Source organism: Littorina saxatilis, linkage group LG1, assembly GCF_037325665.1.
Source record: "Littorina saxatilis isolate snail1 linkage group LG1, US_GU_Lsax_2.0, whole genome shotgun sequence".
Lineage (NCBI taxonomy): Eukaryota > Metazoa > Mollusca > Gastropoda > Littorinimorpha > Littorinidae > Littorina > Littorina saxatilis.
In genome coordinates this window covers 43,364,708-43,383,150 of record NC_090245.1, presented here as the reverse complement: position 1 = coordinate 43,383,150, position 18,443 = coordinate 43,364,708, and the positions used below count along the sequence as shown (strand labels likewise).

General features: G+C 39.4%; 2 protein-coding genes and 1 long non-coding RNA gene across 3 annotated transcripts in view; all 3 read left to right on the top strand.

Annotated features, from left to right (window-relative positions):
- LOC138970656 (uncharacterized) overlaps window positions 1–18,443 on the top strand; it is a 273,936-nt gene that overhangs the window by 187,955 nt on the left and 67,538 nt on the right. The gene's annotated exons all lie outside the window — the stretch shown is intronic.
- LOC138950562 (uncharacterized) lies at window positions 6,804–17,512 on the top strand. The gene is made up of 7 exons (XM_070322279.1): window positions 6,804–7,321; window positions 9,091–9,182; window positions 10,392–10,429; window positions 10,773–10,829; window positions 12,059–12,400; window positions 16,799–16,855; window positions 17,507–17,512. Coding segments are annotated over exons 1-7 (594 nt in total). The 5' UTR covers window positions 6,804–7,319.
- Window positions 17,648–18,443, top strand: part of LOC138970619 (uncharacterized) — a 42,809-nt gene continuing 42,013 nt past the window's right edge. The window contains exon 1 of the mRNA XM_070343086.1: window positions 17,648–17,937. Coding sequence (XP_070199187.1) covers window positions 17,649–17,937 — 289 coding nt within the window. The 5' untranslated portion in view covers window position 17,648. The remainder of the gene's footprint in view (window positions 17,938–18,443) is intronic.

Sequence of the window (18,443 nt, the reverse complement as noted above, 5' to 3'; positions counted from 1 at the left end):
TCGGTGATTTTCTAAGTGATAGAAAGCAAAGGGTGAAGGTCAATGGGTCTATGTCAGACTGGAAAGACGTGACAAGTGGAGTGCCCCAGGGCAGTGTGCTGGGCCCGGTTTTATTTGTTATATACATTAACGATCTCCCTGAAGTTGTGAGCAGTCTGTGCAGCATGTACGCTGATGATACAAAAGTGTACCGACAAATCAGAACTTGTGAAGATAGCAAGGAACTCCAGAGGGATTTGGACAGTTTGGTCGACTGGGCAGACAAGTGGCAGATGCGCTTTAATGCAGATAAGTGTAAGACATTACAGTTGGGTACAAAAAATCAGAAACTTGTGTATAATATGAGAAAACCTGGCAGTGTGGACAGGGTTGATCTGGAAAGCTCAAGTGCAGAAAAGGACCTTGGAGTCAATGTAGATAGTGAATTGAAATTCTCAAAGCACGTGGAAACACAAGTCAACAAAGCAAACAGAATCCTGGGTCTCATTAGACGGTCTTATGAGCATTTGGACGCAGAAACGCTAAGACTGCTCTTTGTTGCACTTGTACGGCCTCATCTGGAGTTTGCAAATGTGGTGTGGAGTCCCCGACTCGAGAAAGATAAAAATTTGATTGAAAGTGTATTAAGAAGAGCCACGAAGTGTATTCCAGGGTTGAAGACCTTGAGTTACGAAGAGCGTTTGAGAGTTTTGAAAGTTCCAAGCATGTGCTATAGGCGTATCCGGGGAGACATGATTGAAGCATACAAATTCATGCATGGATACTACGATTGCAAGAACCCACTGGAGCTGAATAGCCTTTGTAATACCCGTGGACATCAGTTCAAGCTCAAGAAGAAACAATGCAGAACAGCTCTCCGACAATCTTTCTTCACGAACAGAATCATAGACACATGGAACTCCTTGGACAAGAATGTGGTAGAAGCGCCGACAATGAACAGTTTCAAAAATCGCTTGGACAATGCACTGAAAGATTATATGTATAGCCCAAATGTCAGTATGCCTCTCACTACACCAGCCAAGAAAAAGTTGATAGAATAGGCCACGGTCAAAAGATCGTGTAGGTTACCCAGCCCAAAGTTAGGCTAGGATAGCAACTGATCAAAAGATCAGACAAAGGCTTAACAGCCTAAGTACCAGTCTGATAACATAACATAACATAACATAACATAACATTCGTTGACCGGGGCTGAGAGCTGAGAGTGGCGAACCGCGAACCCAGAACACCCAGACGAGAGAGAGAGAAGATTCGCGCCACAACCAGAATATCAGGAACAAATTACTTATCAAATTAATACGCCTAAAACATAGTCCCTTCATTCCACAGAGAATTCCCGATTTCTTCTTCAAAAACAAGCTATAAAAATATATGTATCAAAACATTACATAACTTATGCAGCCTATCATTCTCTTCAACCCTTATGAACAATATAAATTTAACCAATACAATAATCATTATCAATACGCCATGCATATTCATGGGCACCAGTTCTTTTTGCTGATCCTACAAGTCTCTTCATTCCAGCGTCGCGACAAGCAATAACCAGGTCAACTGGGAAGGTTTAGGGAGGGGTAAGGTGAGGGGGGGGGGGGGGGGGCCTGTGAAAAAAACCCAGCGCACGTGTAGTTTAGTCAGTGCGAAATGTCGACCGCAATAAAACAACGACAAAGTATGTTAGTGATGTCAGAGAATTTCTTGTTTGTTTTGTTTACATAGAAGTTGCGAATTAACTCGTCAGGGACGTTTGTTTCAGGTTCCCATGTAGTATTACGAAAGCCACGCCATTTGATTTTGTAATGACGTACTTTGTTCATGACTTTGCTTGCAACGAGTTTCTCTACTTCGTACAACTCTTCCGCATCAGTCACGTTGTTGTCGTCGTTTGAGTTGTCAACGTCATTAACGACTGGTCGAGCAAGGTCAGAGGTGTGTGTACTATGAACGTCATCTTGTGAGTCCCGAGTATCGGTGGGTATGTCCTCTGTGGGTGGGTCGGGTGGGGGATCAGGGTGTGGATTGGTGGGCCTGTCGTCAGGGGACACATAAGGGCGAAGGCGTGTGGCGTTCACAGGTGACTTGAGTTGTTTATTGTCCGAACAACGTCTCACAATGTAAACATTCAGGGGTAGCGCCTTGGTTATGTAGTAGGGTCCCTCGAACTTTGGTTGTAGCTTCGGGGTGATGCCTGGTTGTTTGTGTGAACAGTAGATCCAGACTCGCTGTCCCACAACGTAAGTTTGTGGATTGATTTTAGAGTCATACTGTTTCTTGTAGCGGGTTTGAGCTTGTTTGATGTTTTCAGTGACAAGTTCCCTGGTAAGCTCTGCGTTCTGGATGATTTGTTCCATGCAGGGTTTCGCTGCAGTAGGGATATCTTGAGTCTGTAAGGCTGTGTCAATTGGAAGTCGCAACTTCCATGTAAACAAAACAAATAATATATTCTCTGACATCACTAACATACTTTGTCGTTGTTTTATTGCGATCGACATTTCGCACTGACTAAACTACACGTGCGCTGGGTTTTTTTCACAGCCCCCCCCCCCCCCCTCACCTTACCCCTCCCTAAACCTTCCCAGTTGACCTGGTTATTGCTTGTCGCGACGCTGGAATGAAGAGACTTGTAGGATCAGCAAAAAGAACTGGTGCCCATGAATATGCATGGCGTATTGATAATGATTATTGTATTGGTTAAATTTATATTGTTCATAAGGGTTGAAGAGAATGATAGGCTGCATAAGTTATGTAATGTTTTGATACATATATTTTTATAGCTTGTTTTTGAAGAAGAAATCGGGAATTCTCTGTGGAATGAAGGGACTATGTTTTAGGCGTATTAATTTGATAAGTAATTTGTTCCTGATATTCTGGTTGTGGCGCGAATCTTCTCTCTCTCTCGTCTGGGTGTTCTGGGTTCGCGGTTCGCCACCCTCAGCTCTCAGCCCCGGTCAACGAATAGTCAAGGTATGACGACTTTAACTTTAATAGGATAGGGAATTAGGATGTATACTTTGTAATATGTTTTGATCATTTCTTAAAGTAAATTCTTAAATTGTTTTCCTGAATTGTGTGTGGTATGCTTCAAGATTCTTTCTTGTCTAAAGGTTTTGAACGTGGAACTAGAATGTTAATTTCTCTCTAGTCTAAACCTGTGTGATCTCTCTCTCTCTCTCTCTCTCTCTCTCTGAATTTTTTGAGGCTTTTGAATTATACGCTACCGCTCCCACGCATTGATTTGTATAAATCTAGTTTATCCTACTGGGGATCGCTTGTGTGGAATATACTTCCAATGTACTGTAAAACATGTCAAACCCTTTCATCTTTTAAAAAAAATGTTCGAAAATATCTTTGTCAAAAATAATTCTCTCCCTACGCTTTAAAATCATAACTGTTACTGCATAACATCTTAATCATCATTTTAATAATCAATGAACCACGTTATTATAACTAGTGTTTTGTTACTTTTAACCTGATTACAAATTCTTAGTTAATTAGTTATTCGTTTGGCTGTTCAATACATGTTATATAAATATATAATTGTAATGTATAATGTCATGTATGTCTAAAAGGGACAGGTTGGAAGATTAGGCATTGCCTAAAACCTTTATCCCTTTGTATTAAAGTTTTGAATCTGAATCTGAATCTGAATCTCTCTCTCTCTCTCTCAACCGCACGTTTGTTTGTAAATTGTCCGTCACCATTGTACACCATGACGACGCCACGCACACAGAACAATACGCACAACATACCGGCACACACACCACACACACGAAACTCTCCCCCACATACCCCACACGCGCAACTCCCCGTGCGATATCTTCACCATGAAATTTAACAGTAAGTGACTTTTTTGACTCTCATACTTTTTGTTCTATACGTGGATTAACAGGGTGCTCATGGATGATATCTTTAGTATACACACCTGATTCATTTTAGAAGTGAATTGTGCTGTTTAAATTCGTATTTAAATTGAATCGAAACGTAACAGACCGATTTCTTTGTGCACCCTGTGCGGGGCAGGTAGGGTATGGGCAGGTTGGGTCAGTGACTCGACCTGCCCCGTCATTACCCAACCTGCCCCTTCTTTACATATAGAGAATACTACATGGCTTGCTGTGTCGTACCAGATTTACACGAGTTTTTGAGTCACTTGAGAAAAAGTGACTATGTAATCGGTCAGTGTTAGTCTGTAGACACCACCTTAACGTTGGACTTTTCTCGGAAACTATCAAAGCGATCCGGCTCATATTTTGTTTAGTCGTGACCTCCAATGACCTCTACACTTTAACGATGGTTTCGTTGACCTTTGACCTTTTTCAAGGTCACAGGTCAGCGTCAAAGGAAAAATTAGACATTTTATATCTTTGACAAATTTCATCGGATGTGATTGAAACTTTGTAGGATTATTCTTTACATCAAAGTATTTACATCTGTAGCCTTTTACGAACGTTATCAGAAAAACAAGGGAGATAACTAGCCTTTTCTGTTCGGCAACACACAACTTAACGTTGGGCTTTTCTCGGAAACTATAAAAGTGACCGGGCTCAAATTTTATGTGAACGTGACTCCCAGTGACCTCTACACTTTGACGTCTGCTTTGGTGACCTTTGACCTTTTTCAAGGTCACAGGTATGTCTTGAAGGAAAAAAAATGAAATATCATATCTCTGAAACTATTCATCGGATTTGATTCAAACTTTATAGGATTATTCTTTACATCAAATTATTTACATCTGTATTGTGTTGTGAATAGCAATTTCTTCCTGTCCATCTGATGCCTCATATAATATTCAGAACTGCGAAAGTGACTCGATCGAGCGTTTGCTCTTCTTGTTTAATTTAATATTGAACTGCGAGCGAAAGCCATGTAGTATTCTGTTTATCCTACATATTTTACTTACGTGTATTTAACTGAAAATGTCCTGCAGTCGAGGCATTGTAAAAGCTGGTTGGCCTTGAGACCTGGGTCAATGATCGGTACTTGCAATCTGAACACAGCTGCCTGTCCAGACACTGACCTTCTTACCCGGGGTCAATGACCGAGTTTTTATATGAGAGGAAAGTCTCTGGAGGATTGGTCAGCGCAGAATAAGATAAGAGAGGGGTTGAAGTGAATAGCGCAAAGAGGGGGGAGGGAGGGGGGGTAGTAGCTATTTTGACTGCTGGTGCAATCGCCAGCGGCTCGTGGCACTGGAGGGGTGGTGACACGGTCAAGTGAGGCGGAGAGGGGTAGCTGTCTAGCCACTGTGTCTGGCCTTGATTGGTGGTAGTCCTGAGTCCTTCTCAAAGTGGGGGGGGGGGGGGGGGGGGGGGGGGATGAGTGGGCAGTAGAGAAGTGACAGACGACTTTGTGCTTCAGCGAAATTTGAACCCGCACGGCGGGCGATTTCAGCAGAATTTCGAACCCGCCCGACGCGATTTGAACCCGCCGGGGGCGATCAGGCGACCGCCAATATTCAGCCCTGTAAGCAGTGGAAAAACAGGTCCCTGCCAGACTTGCTTGACATGACCTCATTTACATGATATACACACGTGTGATTTGAACGATTATTATCTCACGAGTGTCTCTCTCACGTATGTAGGATAAATTTGTTATTGCATGAAATATGAATCATAGGTGAATTTGTTTGTATGTACGCGCGCGATTGTGTGTTGATGGGTGCGTGTATTTCATGTGTATGAGTTATAAATATTGTTTGTGTTACAGAATGACAGGTTTTGTTTATTGCAACAGCAACGGCACCATTTGTATTCAACCCTGACCTCTTATTTCAGTTATGTTTTTAATAACAACACGCACAGACATGCGAAGTTATGTTATTTTCCATTGATGTTTTTTAATATTATTTTTTGCTTCGTGTTTGTTTTTGGTAAGTTGTTACTATTGGCAATTTTCTTGTTCTTCTTTGTTTGGTTGGTTGTTTTCATATCTCAATTATATACACGGGTTAATTGTGGTATCGTTCAGCTAGTCAATTTATTAATTTACCTTTATTTTGGCAGGATAATAGCTGTTTTTCTCAAGTTGACCCAACCTTCCCCACAGGGGTACCCAACCTGCCCCGTGGTGGGGCAGGTTGGGTATTTTTGGTGACCTTTTTATTTATCGTTTATCTCTCATGATTAGAACGATTTATTTTCGAATGTTGAATTATTGTATTGCAAAAGGATTAAAGTTTTCTTAAAAAGTTGTTTGAAATGTTTTCACTGGTTAATCTTTGAATGAGAGTGAAAAAGGATTTTTTTGACCCTACCTGCCCCAACCTCCCCTACCCCCACTCCCCCAATTCAAGACTTCCCCTGTATAAGACCTTGCTTTTTCATATACCTTATTCATGACCTGTGAAAAGGGTATACTTTTTTGTGCCAGTCGAAGGGTTGCCATTTCTAGAACGAGGCAGCTCGTTTCCGGAAATGCGGCGCTTTGTTGGAAATCAAATGAAGTTTTGGAAAATCCCGATTATTCCAACTCTGCCCCGGATTCTTACTTTGCGCCCAACAAGGTCATGGAGTGGTGCAGTGCCACAGTTTTTCACAGGGTTCTTCGAGATTGTTCGGTGCCGAACTTGAGCTTGAGTTAAGTGAGCAATGAAAGGATGATGTGCTCGCGTCGGCATTTGGACACTGCCGTTTAGGTCAGTGAATGCAACGCCACCCAAACAACACAATTATTGAGTTGCATGTTGCATGAACCACAAAGATCATCAGCAAAATCCGCCCCATGCACGTATGCATGACATGCATTCCGACAGCGCGGTTCACTGAGGCGGAATTAGCTGAACTGTTTTGGATATAATAAGCGACATGCTTTAATTCTTTTTCACTGACATTTGCAACTTTCTTTCTTCAGTTTAAGTTTTTCTGGTTGTCTATAATTATAACATGTTTACTTTAAAATCTAAACAACGAAGTGACTGTGGTAAGATGAACAAAGTTAAAAAACAAAGGAATACTGTACTCACCAATACAAGAACGAGACAAGACGGTACGAATTTTCGCTTATGGAAGCTTCAGTTTAACTTAGTTTTTGTGAATTTGATTTGGCGTTGACTACCGTCAAGTTCTGGTTACACTTGTGCGCATGCACAACCACATGGAAAATCATGTACGTATAGAAGGAAAACAAACTGCCTTTCTGTCTGTATAAATGATTTTCACACAAATAGCCTCATCAAAAAGATATACACAACAATGTACCTGGCTGTTCATTTTTGTGTGAGGAGTAAGTGTTTCATGATTGTGTATTGCAGATGGAGTTTGGGGTCCAGCAGAAAAGCTGAGGTTTGACACGTTGCTTGCTTGTTTCTTCCTGGCGCTTGAACAATGTGAGTTGCAATTTTTGTGAATATTTCTAAGCCGTAAAACAAAGCACTTGTTGAAGCCTGCACAACATTTAAAGAATTCACTTTTACTGTTAAGTTTGCATGTATTTGGAGCTTGTGTCAATAAAGAAACCTATTTAAATCATCATAATGCATATTCTAATTAGCATGCTGTCATTATTGATACATAATGCTTTTCTATATGTGCTTACCCTACAGGAACAGTTTTAGGCCACTTAACGTTTAAAAGAATTGTTGTACCCCGAGTTTGATATCCTGCAAAAATTTACTCAAATCTAAGGTGCTCCATAACTAAAATGATTATGAATCATTGAAATGTATGTGAATGGTGGAACTAGCCTGATTTTTCAGCTATTGAATCCCGATTTTTCAGTCCATATATTTCCAGTGCTGCCTATTTGATACATACATAAAGTTATACAGAACAAACTGTATGAAGAAATCAATGTGTGCACGTCCGTGATACTGGGTAACAGTTACAAAATCAGTGAGTGACTAACTTTGCTGGTCTATAAACTTGCTCTCACAAAGCCTTGGACTCAGTTGATGGTTTCATGTGATGTATGACAACTTTGTCTGATGGAATAAAACGTGTTTGCAAATAAAGTTGTGTTTGTGAATTTTTTTAAAATACTTGTGATTATCGAAGCATATGGCCTCAAAATGGCGCTTGAAAGTGGGACATAACAAAGCTTCTCACTTCTATGCATTGGCGTTTTTGTCAGAAACACCAAAGATCATTTGTTGGGCCACATGATTTTAGATTAGGACACATATTTTCAATAAAAACACAGAAAATAATATGACACTTATTTCAAATTTAGATGGAATTGAAAAAAGTCTTGTCGTAAGTTACTTTCGTTTCCATAGACGCTTCAGGGAGAATGAATTGTCTAAAATACTAACGCGCACACTTTACAGCAACAGCATTATTTTGTATGCTGGATTATAACTTACTTAATTAATTGAGCAATATATCATTCAAAAATATCAATGCTCGGCGATAAACGCAGACGATTTTCCGATCTCACTTGGTTTCATTTCAACCTGTTTGTTTGTTTGTTCGTTCATGGGCTGAAACTCCCACGGCTTTTACGTTTATGACCGTTTTTACCACGCCATTTAGGCAGCCATACGCTGCTTTTGGAGGAAGCATGCTGGATATTTTTGTGTTTCTATAACCCACCAAACTCCGACATGGATTACAGGATCTTTTTCGTGCGCACTTGGTCTTGTGCTTGCGTGTACACACGGGGGTGTTCGGACACCGAGGAGAGTCTGCACACAAAGTTGACTCTGAGAAATAAATCTCTCGCCGAACGTGGGGACGAACTCACGCTGACAGCGGCCAACTGGATACAAATCCAGCGCGCTACCGATTGAGCTACATCCCCGCCCATTTCAACCTGTAATGTACGCAAAGAACACTAACTGACTTCACTCAGTCGACCCCACCCAATTGTTAATGTGTTGTGATGAAATAGATGCTCGAGAACCTTCCATTTTTTGTCTTTGGAATATCTGATTGAAAACAGGTCTTTTGGAGTTGAAGTTTGATTATTGACACTTTTTGTCAAAGTGCTCATGTCCCATAAGTGGACGTGCACATGTGGAATATCTAGAAAATGGTGACAATTTCCTCTGCTGTCGGGTACGAAAAAGTAGCACATGTATTGGGGGGGCTATTCTTTGTATCTTCTGTATGTACAGGGTGTAATGGTGTAGAAATATTTGCTTCATATGGTTTGCAGGGACCGCACCATCAAAGTGACTGGGTTTTACCTGAAGTCGCACGTAGAGAGGAAAGTCATAGAAAATAAACTTCGGTTCCTTTTTTTAGGAGGTAAGTAATTCACACGAGAATATATTTTTGTGTCTGTGTGTGCCATTTAAGTATCAATGGTTATTCCGCCATTTTTATCTTACCCATAGGGGCAGCCACAATCCATCTATAAAGGATTGCATGCAGGGCTCTTCAAACTATGCTTCCCTGTGTTCTGTATGCACTAGAAGCCGAAAAAAATTACATACTAGAAATTCTTGAAGAAGGTCCCACAACGCACTGAACCTGAACATGAACGGGTCCTGGGATGCACTTAAATTGTGTTATCATGCGTATGGTTCTGATTTTCGGACTGTACCCTTCTTTAAGTTTCCATGCAGAATGTACAAGAACATACACTTGGCTAGCTTTGGAATAACTCAGCGTAGCAATAGGGTCCGATATTTAAACTTGTTTCAGCAAATTTGCAGGGAACTTGAATCAACATCCCTGGATTGTTAACCAGCCAACATGCTTGGCTCTTCATGTGCTTGATGTCACACTAGGAACAATCAGAATGATGCAAGACTTCGTCGCAGATTTTTTTAATACATGTATATATATTTATTCATAGCATCAGTGTTTTATTATTTTAAAATTCCAAGTTAATGCAGCATATTTGCTCAAGAGCATGTATGTTCAGTATTTTTCCAAAAGTGTACTTAATAATGTATAGTATTTGTAGAAAGCCATTTTTTTGTACATACATGTATTCCTATGTTGTTGTTTTTCCTTCTCCTTTCTTCTCTTATTTTCCTATGCGAATGTCCGTGTATATATGTGACAAGAGTAGCCCCTCTCCGGGCAAGGGCTAGTTGGAAAAAAAGCTTGTTTGTATGCTTATGACACAACCTTCGTAAATAAAAACAAGTCAAGGACAGCAAAATTACATTTAGTCAATCTGTCAAACTCAAAGAATGAAATTGAAAGCAATGCATTTTTTCACCAAGACAATATAGCTTTGTTGATTCCCTGCGGCAAGGAAATTGTTGACACTTTCACATGAAAAACGTAAAGAAATTGACAAGCCAGTATATCGCGCTTATGCCCTTTGAATGGAACTCGGGATCAGAGAAACCAAAGACAACTACCTCAATTTTTGTTTCTGTTGAAATTAGAAGCTTCTGATCCTCTGTGAAATGTTACAGAAAGGATTGCTTGTAATATTAAGTTAACCATTGCCCTAGATTGTTTGTTTGTTAAATTGTTCTTGTGTGTTGTATTTTTCAGTGGGTCAAGTGGAGCAGGTCTCTTTATCAGAAGACCGAGTGAGTATTCCTTGAACGTAATCTGTAGAATGAATTTTTGGCATACTGCCTTTGTATTTATTTTATTATTGTTCATAGAATTTACTTGTCTCAAGCAGGATGCACTATCACTAGAGTTTCTTTTAAGTAATTGTTTTGCATTTTTAAGATACAGACATGTACATACATGTATATGGACACACAAGGCGACAAGCTGTTGGTTTAAATAAAAAGTTATTCTAAATACCAAATGCAAATCAAGATTTTCAGCTCTGTCTACTTCTCTTTAACACAAAACTTACACTGGTGACAGTTCACTCTGTCACATGTGTAACAATGATATCTTTTCTTTATGTTTGCACAGAACTCTGCCCGTGTCCGGTTCTACCACAGGGACGCTCTGAATTTTGTGTCCAAACAGGTGAGGAAGTTTGTTCAGATAAGACGTCAAGCTTCCATGTGGAGGGTTCGGGGTTTGAATCCTGGCTACGCCTGGTGGGTTAAGGGTGGAGATTTTTCAGATCTCCCAGGTCAACTTATGTGCAGACCTGCTAGTGCCTTATCCCCCTTATTGAGTCACTTGAGAAAAAGTGACTATGTAATCGGTCAGTGTTAGTCTGTCCGGCCGGCCGGCCGGCCGTCCGTAGACACCACCTTAACGTTGGACTTTTCTCGGAAACTATCAAAGCGATCGGGCTCATATTTTGTTTAGTCGTGACCTCCAATGACCTCTACACTTTAACGATGGTTTCGTTGACCTTTGACCTTTTTCAAGGTCACAGGTCAGCGTCAAAGGAAAAATTAGACATTTTATATCTTTGACAAAGTTCATCGGATGTGATTGAAACTTTGTAGGATTATTCTTTACATCAAAGTATTTACATCTGTAGCCTTTTACGAACGTTATCAGAAAAACAAGGGAGATAACTAGCCTTTTCTGTTCGGCAACACACAACTTAACGTTGGGCTTTTCTCGGAAACTATAAAAGTGACCGGGCTCAAATTTTATGTGAACGTGACTCATTGTGTTGTGAATAGCAATTTCTTCCTGTCCATCTGATGCCTCATATAATATTCAGAACTGCGAAAGTGACTCGATCGAGCGTTTGCTCTTCTTATTTTCTACTTGCAATCAGAAAGTAGATAGAGAAAACTGAAAAGATCCTGAGTGGGTTATAGAAACACAAAAATACTCTGCATGTTTCTCTCAAAAATGGAGTATCGTGGCAATAATGGCGGAACACCCCCCCCCCCCCCCCCCCCCCCGGGCATAAACATAAAAGCCTACTTGTGCAAAACATTAGTGTACGTGGGAGTTACAGCCCATGAACGGAGAAGAAGATTTGTTGTTGCCATTTTGTTGTTTGATTGATAAGCACTTCTATTGTTATTGATCTTGCATAACTGTTATTTGTCTAACAATAATTAGTAAGTCATGGTTGCCCCTGTCTCCCCTATCTCTCTATAAATGGTACAAAACTATAAACATTTGAGGCTGAGAAGAGTTTTATGCGCAGCTCACTTTGGAAATTCTGTTCTTTCATTTTGCTTATTGCAGCTACACTAATTAAAAACTCTGTGTGTGTGTCACTGTGTGTGTGTGTGAATTTTAAATCACTTGTCAACAAGTGAGTGACTTTTTGTCTTTAGGAGTGGAGGCTTGGCAGTGCACACTTGAGAGTTAAGCCTTTTGTTCCTCCAAGTGATGACAAAGATAATGCCAGACCCAGTCCAGTTCAACTGTCTTGCAAACCAGAACTGCCAGGAAATAAAGATACCCCTCAGAAATACTCTTTATCGTCATACTGTGACAGCAGGAACAAGTTTTGGGTGGATATTCCACATGAGACATTTACTGTTGTCCCGTGTGCAAGAAGGAAAAGGAAGAGGTGCTGTAACCTGGATTTGCAGCATGCAGCATCATTTCAACAAAATTCAAAACGGAAGAAGCGAAAGACGAAACCAGGGAAGAAAAAAAAGAATGCCCAACTGGTGAGTTATTGATAGACAATAAAAATTAAACATGAGACTGCAGGTGGGAAGAACTAAAGCAAGATAACAATAACAAGTCGCGTAAGGCGAAAATACAACATTTAGTCAAGTAGCTGTCGAACTCACAGAATGAAACTGAACGCAATGCAACGCAGCAAGACCGTATACTCGTAGCATCGTCAGTCCACCGCGCACGGCAAAGGCAGTGAAATTGACAGGAAGAGCGGGGTAGTAGTTGCGCTGAGAAGGATAGCACGCTTTTCTGTACCTCTCTTCGTTTTAACTTTCTGAGCGTGTTTTCAATCCAAACATATCATATCTATATGTTTTTGGAATCAGGAACCGACAAGGAATAAGATGAAAGTGTTTTTAAATTGATTTGGACAATTTAATTTTGATCATAATTTTTATATTTTTAATTTTCAGAGCTTGTTTTTAATCCAAATATAACATATTCATATGTTTTTGGAATCAGAAAATGATGGAGAATAAGATGAACGTAAATTTGAATCGTTTTATAAAAAAAGATTTTTTTTTACAATTTTCAGATTTTTAATGACCAAAGTCATTAATTAATTTTTAAGCCACCAAGCTGAAATGCAATACCGAAGTCCGGGCTTCGTCGAAGACTACTTGACCAAAATTTCAACCAATTTGGTTGAAAAATGAGAGCGTGACAGTGCCGCCTCAACTTTCACGAAAAGCCGGATATGACGTCATCAAAGACATTTATCAAAAAAATGAAATCGCTCTACACACACAGACAGACAGACACACATACACCACGACCCTCGTCTCGATTCCCCCCTCTATGTTAAAACATTTAGTCAAAACTTGACTAAATGTAAAAATGAACTCACTGGAAGAAAAAAAAACAGCAATATGAACAAACCAACACGATTGATTTTTTGTGTTTGATTGTTCATGTTTTTATTCTGTTTTTTAATTTTTATCTTGTTGTTAGGTACTAGATTAATACACAGGGTGGTCTGGTGGCTCGGTTGGTAGACCACTGGACTCGTGATCCTTGGGGCACAGGTTTGAATCCAGGCCAGGATGGGTCAACTGTATGTGATGATGATATCTATATGACTAAGTGCCAAAAGGTGCTCACAGAACAGAAGACGACTTTGTTTTACAATAAAAATGTTTCTAAAAACGTGTGTCTGCTGAAAATTGGTGTGTGTGTGGATGAATGTGCGAAGAGATAGTGGACATAATTTCGTGTGTCTGACTTGAACGGTTTTGAAGTTATCTTTGTTTAAAGTCAAAAATAACGCCAAAACCGGCCATCTGAAAAAGGACATCGTGATACCTCGTGTTTTGAATATGCCACAGAAAAATAACAAGAAGCACAAATGAATTGCATTTAGTTTGATTGAATGCCTGAAACATCGCTTTACAGACGAGACCAAACGTCAAATCTAAATCTCGAGAGAATTTTTTTTTTTCGATAACCGAATTTTAAGGTGTCGCACGCAAGATGATTCGTCATCACGGCATACATTTTTCAATCGCAGATATTTACTAAATTTCTTTTTCAAAAACTCTGGAATTGATGTCGACACGTCAAGCGATAACGGTGTATCAAACTGCTGTCTTTCAAGTAATCCAGCAAAGACTGCAGAACTTTTGAACAGCATTTTTGAAAACGATTTGAAAATTTCGTCATATCTTGCGTGCGACAAAATGTTCGGTAATTAACGGTTATTTTCTTTTAAAAACAAAATTTACATGTACAAAGATCTACTTCATTTACGGAACCACGTGACACATTCTGTGTTCAAAATTTGTGAAGAAATCACGAACCACGATTGCGCTATCAAGTGTTGAAATTATGTCGTCAACATCTTTTCAGATCTTGCGTGCGACACCTTCTTGCGTTCAACATAAAATGTCACTACCTTATCGAGTTTAATGGGTAAAACTAACTATTTGTTGTCTTAGTTTAATCTTCTTAATTAAAAGCGTAATAAAACCGAACTTCTAAGATGAATTTTAATTGAGATTAGCGAAAGAGCGGGCACGCAAGTCGACCTTAAAGTAAAAGAATGATAACACGAGCGTTTGTCGTGTTGTCTTGCGTGCAACACATTGTCCAAAAAGGAAAATGTATATTTTTCTCAGACGTTTTTTAAGTTGAAACCTTGAAACTTCACACACATTTGGGGTTTAATCGCCCCCATGCATGGTAAAAGTCTTGTTGACCCTTGTCAGATTTCAAGGTCACGGCTGGGTCACATGTGGTTCAGAAAACGGATGAAACATATTTTTTCAGAGATTTTTGAAGCTAGAACCTTCAAACTTCAAACAACGCTTTTGCTTAATGATTGTTCAACATGGAGAATTCAAGGTTGATCCTTGAGAAATGTGAAGGTCATAGCAGGGTCTCGTGTGGGTAAAAAAAAAAACATAACCTTTTTCTCAGAGTTTTTCAAAGCAAGAACCTTGAAAGTTCACATTTTTGGGCTTAATAGCCTCCATACACGGTTAAAGTCTTGTTGACCTTTGTCGAATCTCAAGGTCACATGGGCAAATCAAAAACACGAAAATGCATCATTATCTCAGTTTTTTTTAAAGGGAGAGCCTTCAAACATCACACAACTCTCAACTCCGACTTAAAGAAGTTAAGGTAGATCCTTGTCACATGTCAAGGTCACAGAAAGGTCTCGTACGGGTAAAACAAACAAAACAAACAGATAATATTCATTTTTTCAGCTTTGTTGTTAGCTAGAATAGAGGCACATGCCACCATTCCATTCAACATGACTCATAGAAATGTATGATGTATGACGTAATTGCATTGTGTGTAATGACGCGGCTGCCTCTGTAGTTATTCCAGCCTTTGAAGAAATGGCGTTTTTCCTTGCTTGGACACATTTTTCCTTTTCTTGGATGTTTCAGGAGTTTGGGTGAGTTTGGTGTATATGGTTGAACACAATTTAAAATTTGCATAAAAGTGTATTAAAATAAACAGTGGTAGCCAGTCTCATCTGTTGTGTCGACAATTTAATCTCTTTTGTGTGACCTCAACTTGACCCCTCTGATTGCTCTCAATCATGGAAATTGACCACACTTTGATTATAACCAAACAACATCAAAACTTTGGAATGTGTGAAGTTTCAAAGGTGTTGCTTAAAAGGCGTTCGTGAAAATGACAATTGTATGTGTCTGACTTCAATGCGACCCCGCTGCGACCTTGACGTTTGATTTTATCAACCAGACTTTCATCATGTGTGAATGACTTCAAACACTATAAAACTAGTTGAAGAAATTGACAATTTTTCAAAGTTTAAGCCAGATGGCACTGCTGTGACCTTGAAATTTGACAAACATTAACCAGGCGGTCACCTTTTTTAGAAAATATCCTTAAAGGATCTTTAACCTTACTGTGACCTTGGAATTTGATGAGGTTTAATTTAACTTGCGTAGTGTGCCAAGTTTCAAGGCCCTAGCTTCAAAAACATATGAGAAAACCTCATTGAAAAATGTATATGTTTGACCTCAACGCGACCCTGCTGTGACCTTGACTTTTTCAACCAGACTTTAATCGTGTGTGAACATTATACACTAGAACTGTGTGTATTTTCAAAGCTCGTGCTATAAACGCGCTGAATAAATTGAAAATATTCCACATTTGGACCAGATGTGACCCCGCTGTGACCTTGAACTTTGACAAAGATTAACAAGCAGGTCACTTTTAATGAGGTTTTATAAAAATGCTGAAAGTATGTGAAGTATGTAAAGTCTAACTGATCTAGTATTAAAACATGTAAGACGTGACAACGACAATTTTCCAGTTTGCAAAGGAAATTTAACCTCGCTGTGACCTTGAAATTCAATGTTGTTTAGTGTGATGTGCACCATACCTGGAGGTCATTATACTTTGGTTGTGTGCCAAGTTTCAAAGCCCTAGCTTTAAAAACGTGCGAGATAACCTTAATGCTATGACTCAGTGCCGTTTTGAATGATATAACGAACAAAATTATCGTTATTTGTAAAATCATTTGGGTAAATTTATCTTTTCTTTTCGTAATTGGGTTCCAGCATCTGTTGTCTTAACAAAAATCACAATATCAGTCGTGTTTGTCAACTTTTATTTTTTAGCCCCTTTGTCCGCTTTTCGTGCGCACCTTTTGGCACTTAGTCATATAGCCATAAATTGAGTATACAGTTCAGCCTGTTTAAAACGACAACTCAAGGAGTCATGCCTGTTTTTTCTGATCATTTGCTATGACAGGGGTATAGATAGCAGACGGTGGGGTGTAAATTCAATTATGTATTCAAAGGAATCTTGTGAAAACTAATTAGGTTTTGGTGGTGTGGTTGGGGGTTGATAGGCATATCACATGGTAGCCAGAGATAAATGGAATGTTGTTTGATCTTTTTCTGTTGCAGGAATCCTTTGCACCTCTGCCATTTGGCATAACTTGCATTTCTCAAGAAAAAGCTCAGGCAAGTGTGATAGCTACATCATAACAAAAAAGTTGTGCTGTGGGAAACCTTTTTTGGGGGGTGGGGGGGGACCTTTAAGACCTTCGTTCAAACAAGCCATTATCCAAGCCTTTGGTTTGAAATGAAGTTCGGAAGTCTCACTATCAAGGAAACCAGTCAGTTTTGCAAAGAGTTTTACTGCTGTCAGAAAAATGTCAAAACCAGACCTGGTAACCCATACGATTTCGCCGCATGATTGTCTAGAATACGATCAGTGGAAAAAAATACGAGGAAAAATCCTAGACAAGCGCATGCCGAAGCCGATCCAGTATTTTGACACATGATTACAGTTTTTGTCAGTAAACATTGAAAGAAGCATTTGTTTTAAACGCATTGGTAAACTTAATTAACGGTGCGACGGAGCATGTTTGAATCATAGATGATCAAAATTTGATAATGATGATAATAATAATAATAATGGACATTTATATAGCGCTTCTCCACATAATAATGCAACAAGTACACTCATTTTTTTGAAAATACACCAAGTTTGTTTGAGAATACTCCAAGTGAAAAACAGGGGTTCCCAGGTCTGCAAAATATATGATGCAAAGTATCAATGTATCTTGTTGTGAAAGAAAGTACATGTTCATGTATCTCCTTCTTGTACAGGTTTAGAAATTACAGGTGTCACTTATAAAATGATCAGTTTTCAGGAGTTGCCCGGGCTATCTTATTAACTTATCAAAGTGAATATGCATTTTAAGTTTTATAGCTTGAAGATATGTTCAGTGATTGTTATGTAACACCGTAGATGTTCTTAAAGGCCCTGGAACCCTCAGAAAAAGAAAACCAGAGGACCTCTGTGAGAGAGGTATTCATCAAGGGAACCACGACTGTTGCAACATCAATCCCATGGACAGCGACAGCAGCAGAGGTCCGTGAAGTGATTTCTGTAGCGACTAAGGTGCCGGAAAAGTTGCTGCACGTCACTGTTGATGGTCGAACCATGACGGATGATGCAGCCCTGGGGATGACAGAGGGTTCTACCCTGCACTACAGCGTCAGGGGCAAAGGTGGCATGCAGAAAGGAGATGAAGCGGGTATGAAAAGTGAGATGGAGCATTTAGCTCTTATCATTTAATTGTAAAGCAGAAACCTTGACAATGACAGCCTACACAATCAACTGTTTCCAAACAAAGCTAGTTTAAATGCTTGGACGAGTTAGTGCTTCAAAGATTTTGTTGTTGTAAACGAGTGGACTAGAATTTTGTTTTGTTTTGTCGTTTTTCTCACATGTATTTTAATGGCATCAAGCTATCCGTGCCAAACGTTCAAAACAAATAGACTGCTAATGTTCCAAAATCCAGAATAATTTTTTTTTAAAGCCCAGAAAGGTTGGTGACAGGATTTTTGAAAAACACACAAAAACATTCGCAAGTACATTGACATAATGGTCTTTGTAGTTAACAGTCATACAAATAGTTACAAATAAAAGAACAAGACTTTACTCAGTAGACATTGGATTCAACCTCTGGTATGAAGATGGTTAGAGCCAAAATGGCCAGATGCTCAAAAGTTGACTATGTAAAAGTACATGTAGCATTAA

Coding starts and splice junctions, on each gene's coding strand:
- LOC138950562 (XM_070322279.1), top strand. Junction 9,183..10,391: donor TCGGTTCCTTTTTTTAGGAG/GTAAGTAATTCA, acceptor TGTATTTTTCAG/TGGGTCAAGTGGAGCAGGTC. Junction 12,401..16,798: donor AAAAAAAGAATGCCCAACTG/GTGAGTTATTGA, acceptor TTTCTGTTGCAG/GAATCCTTTGCACCTCTGCC.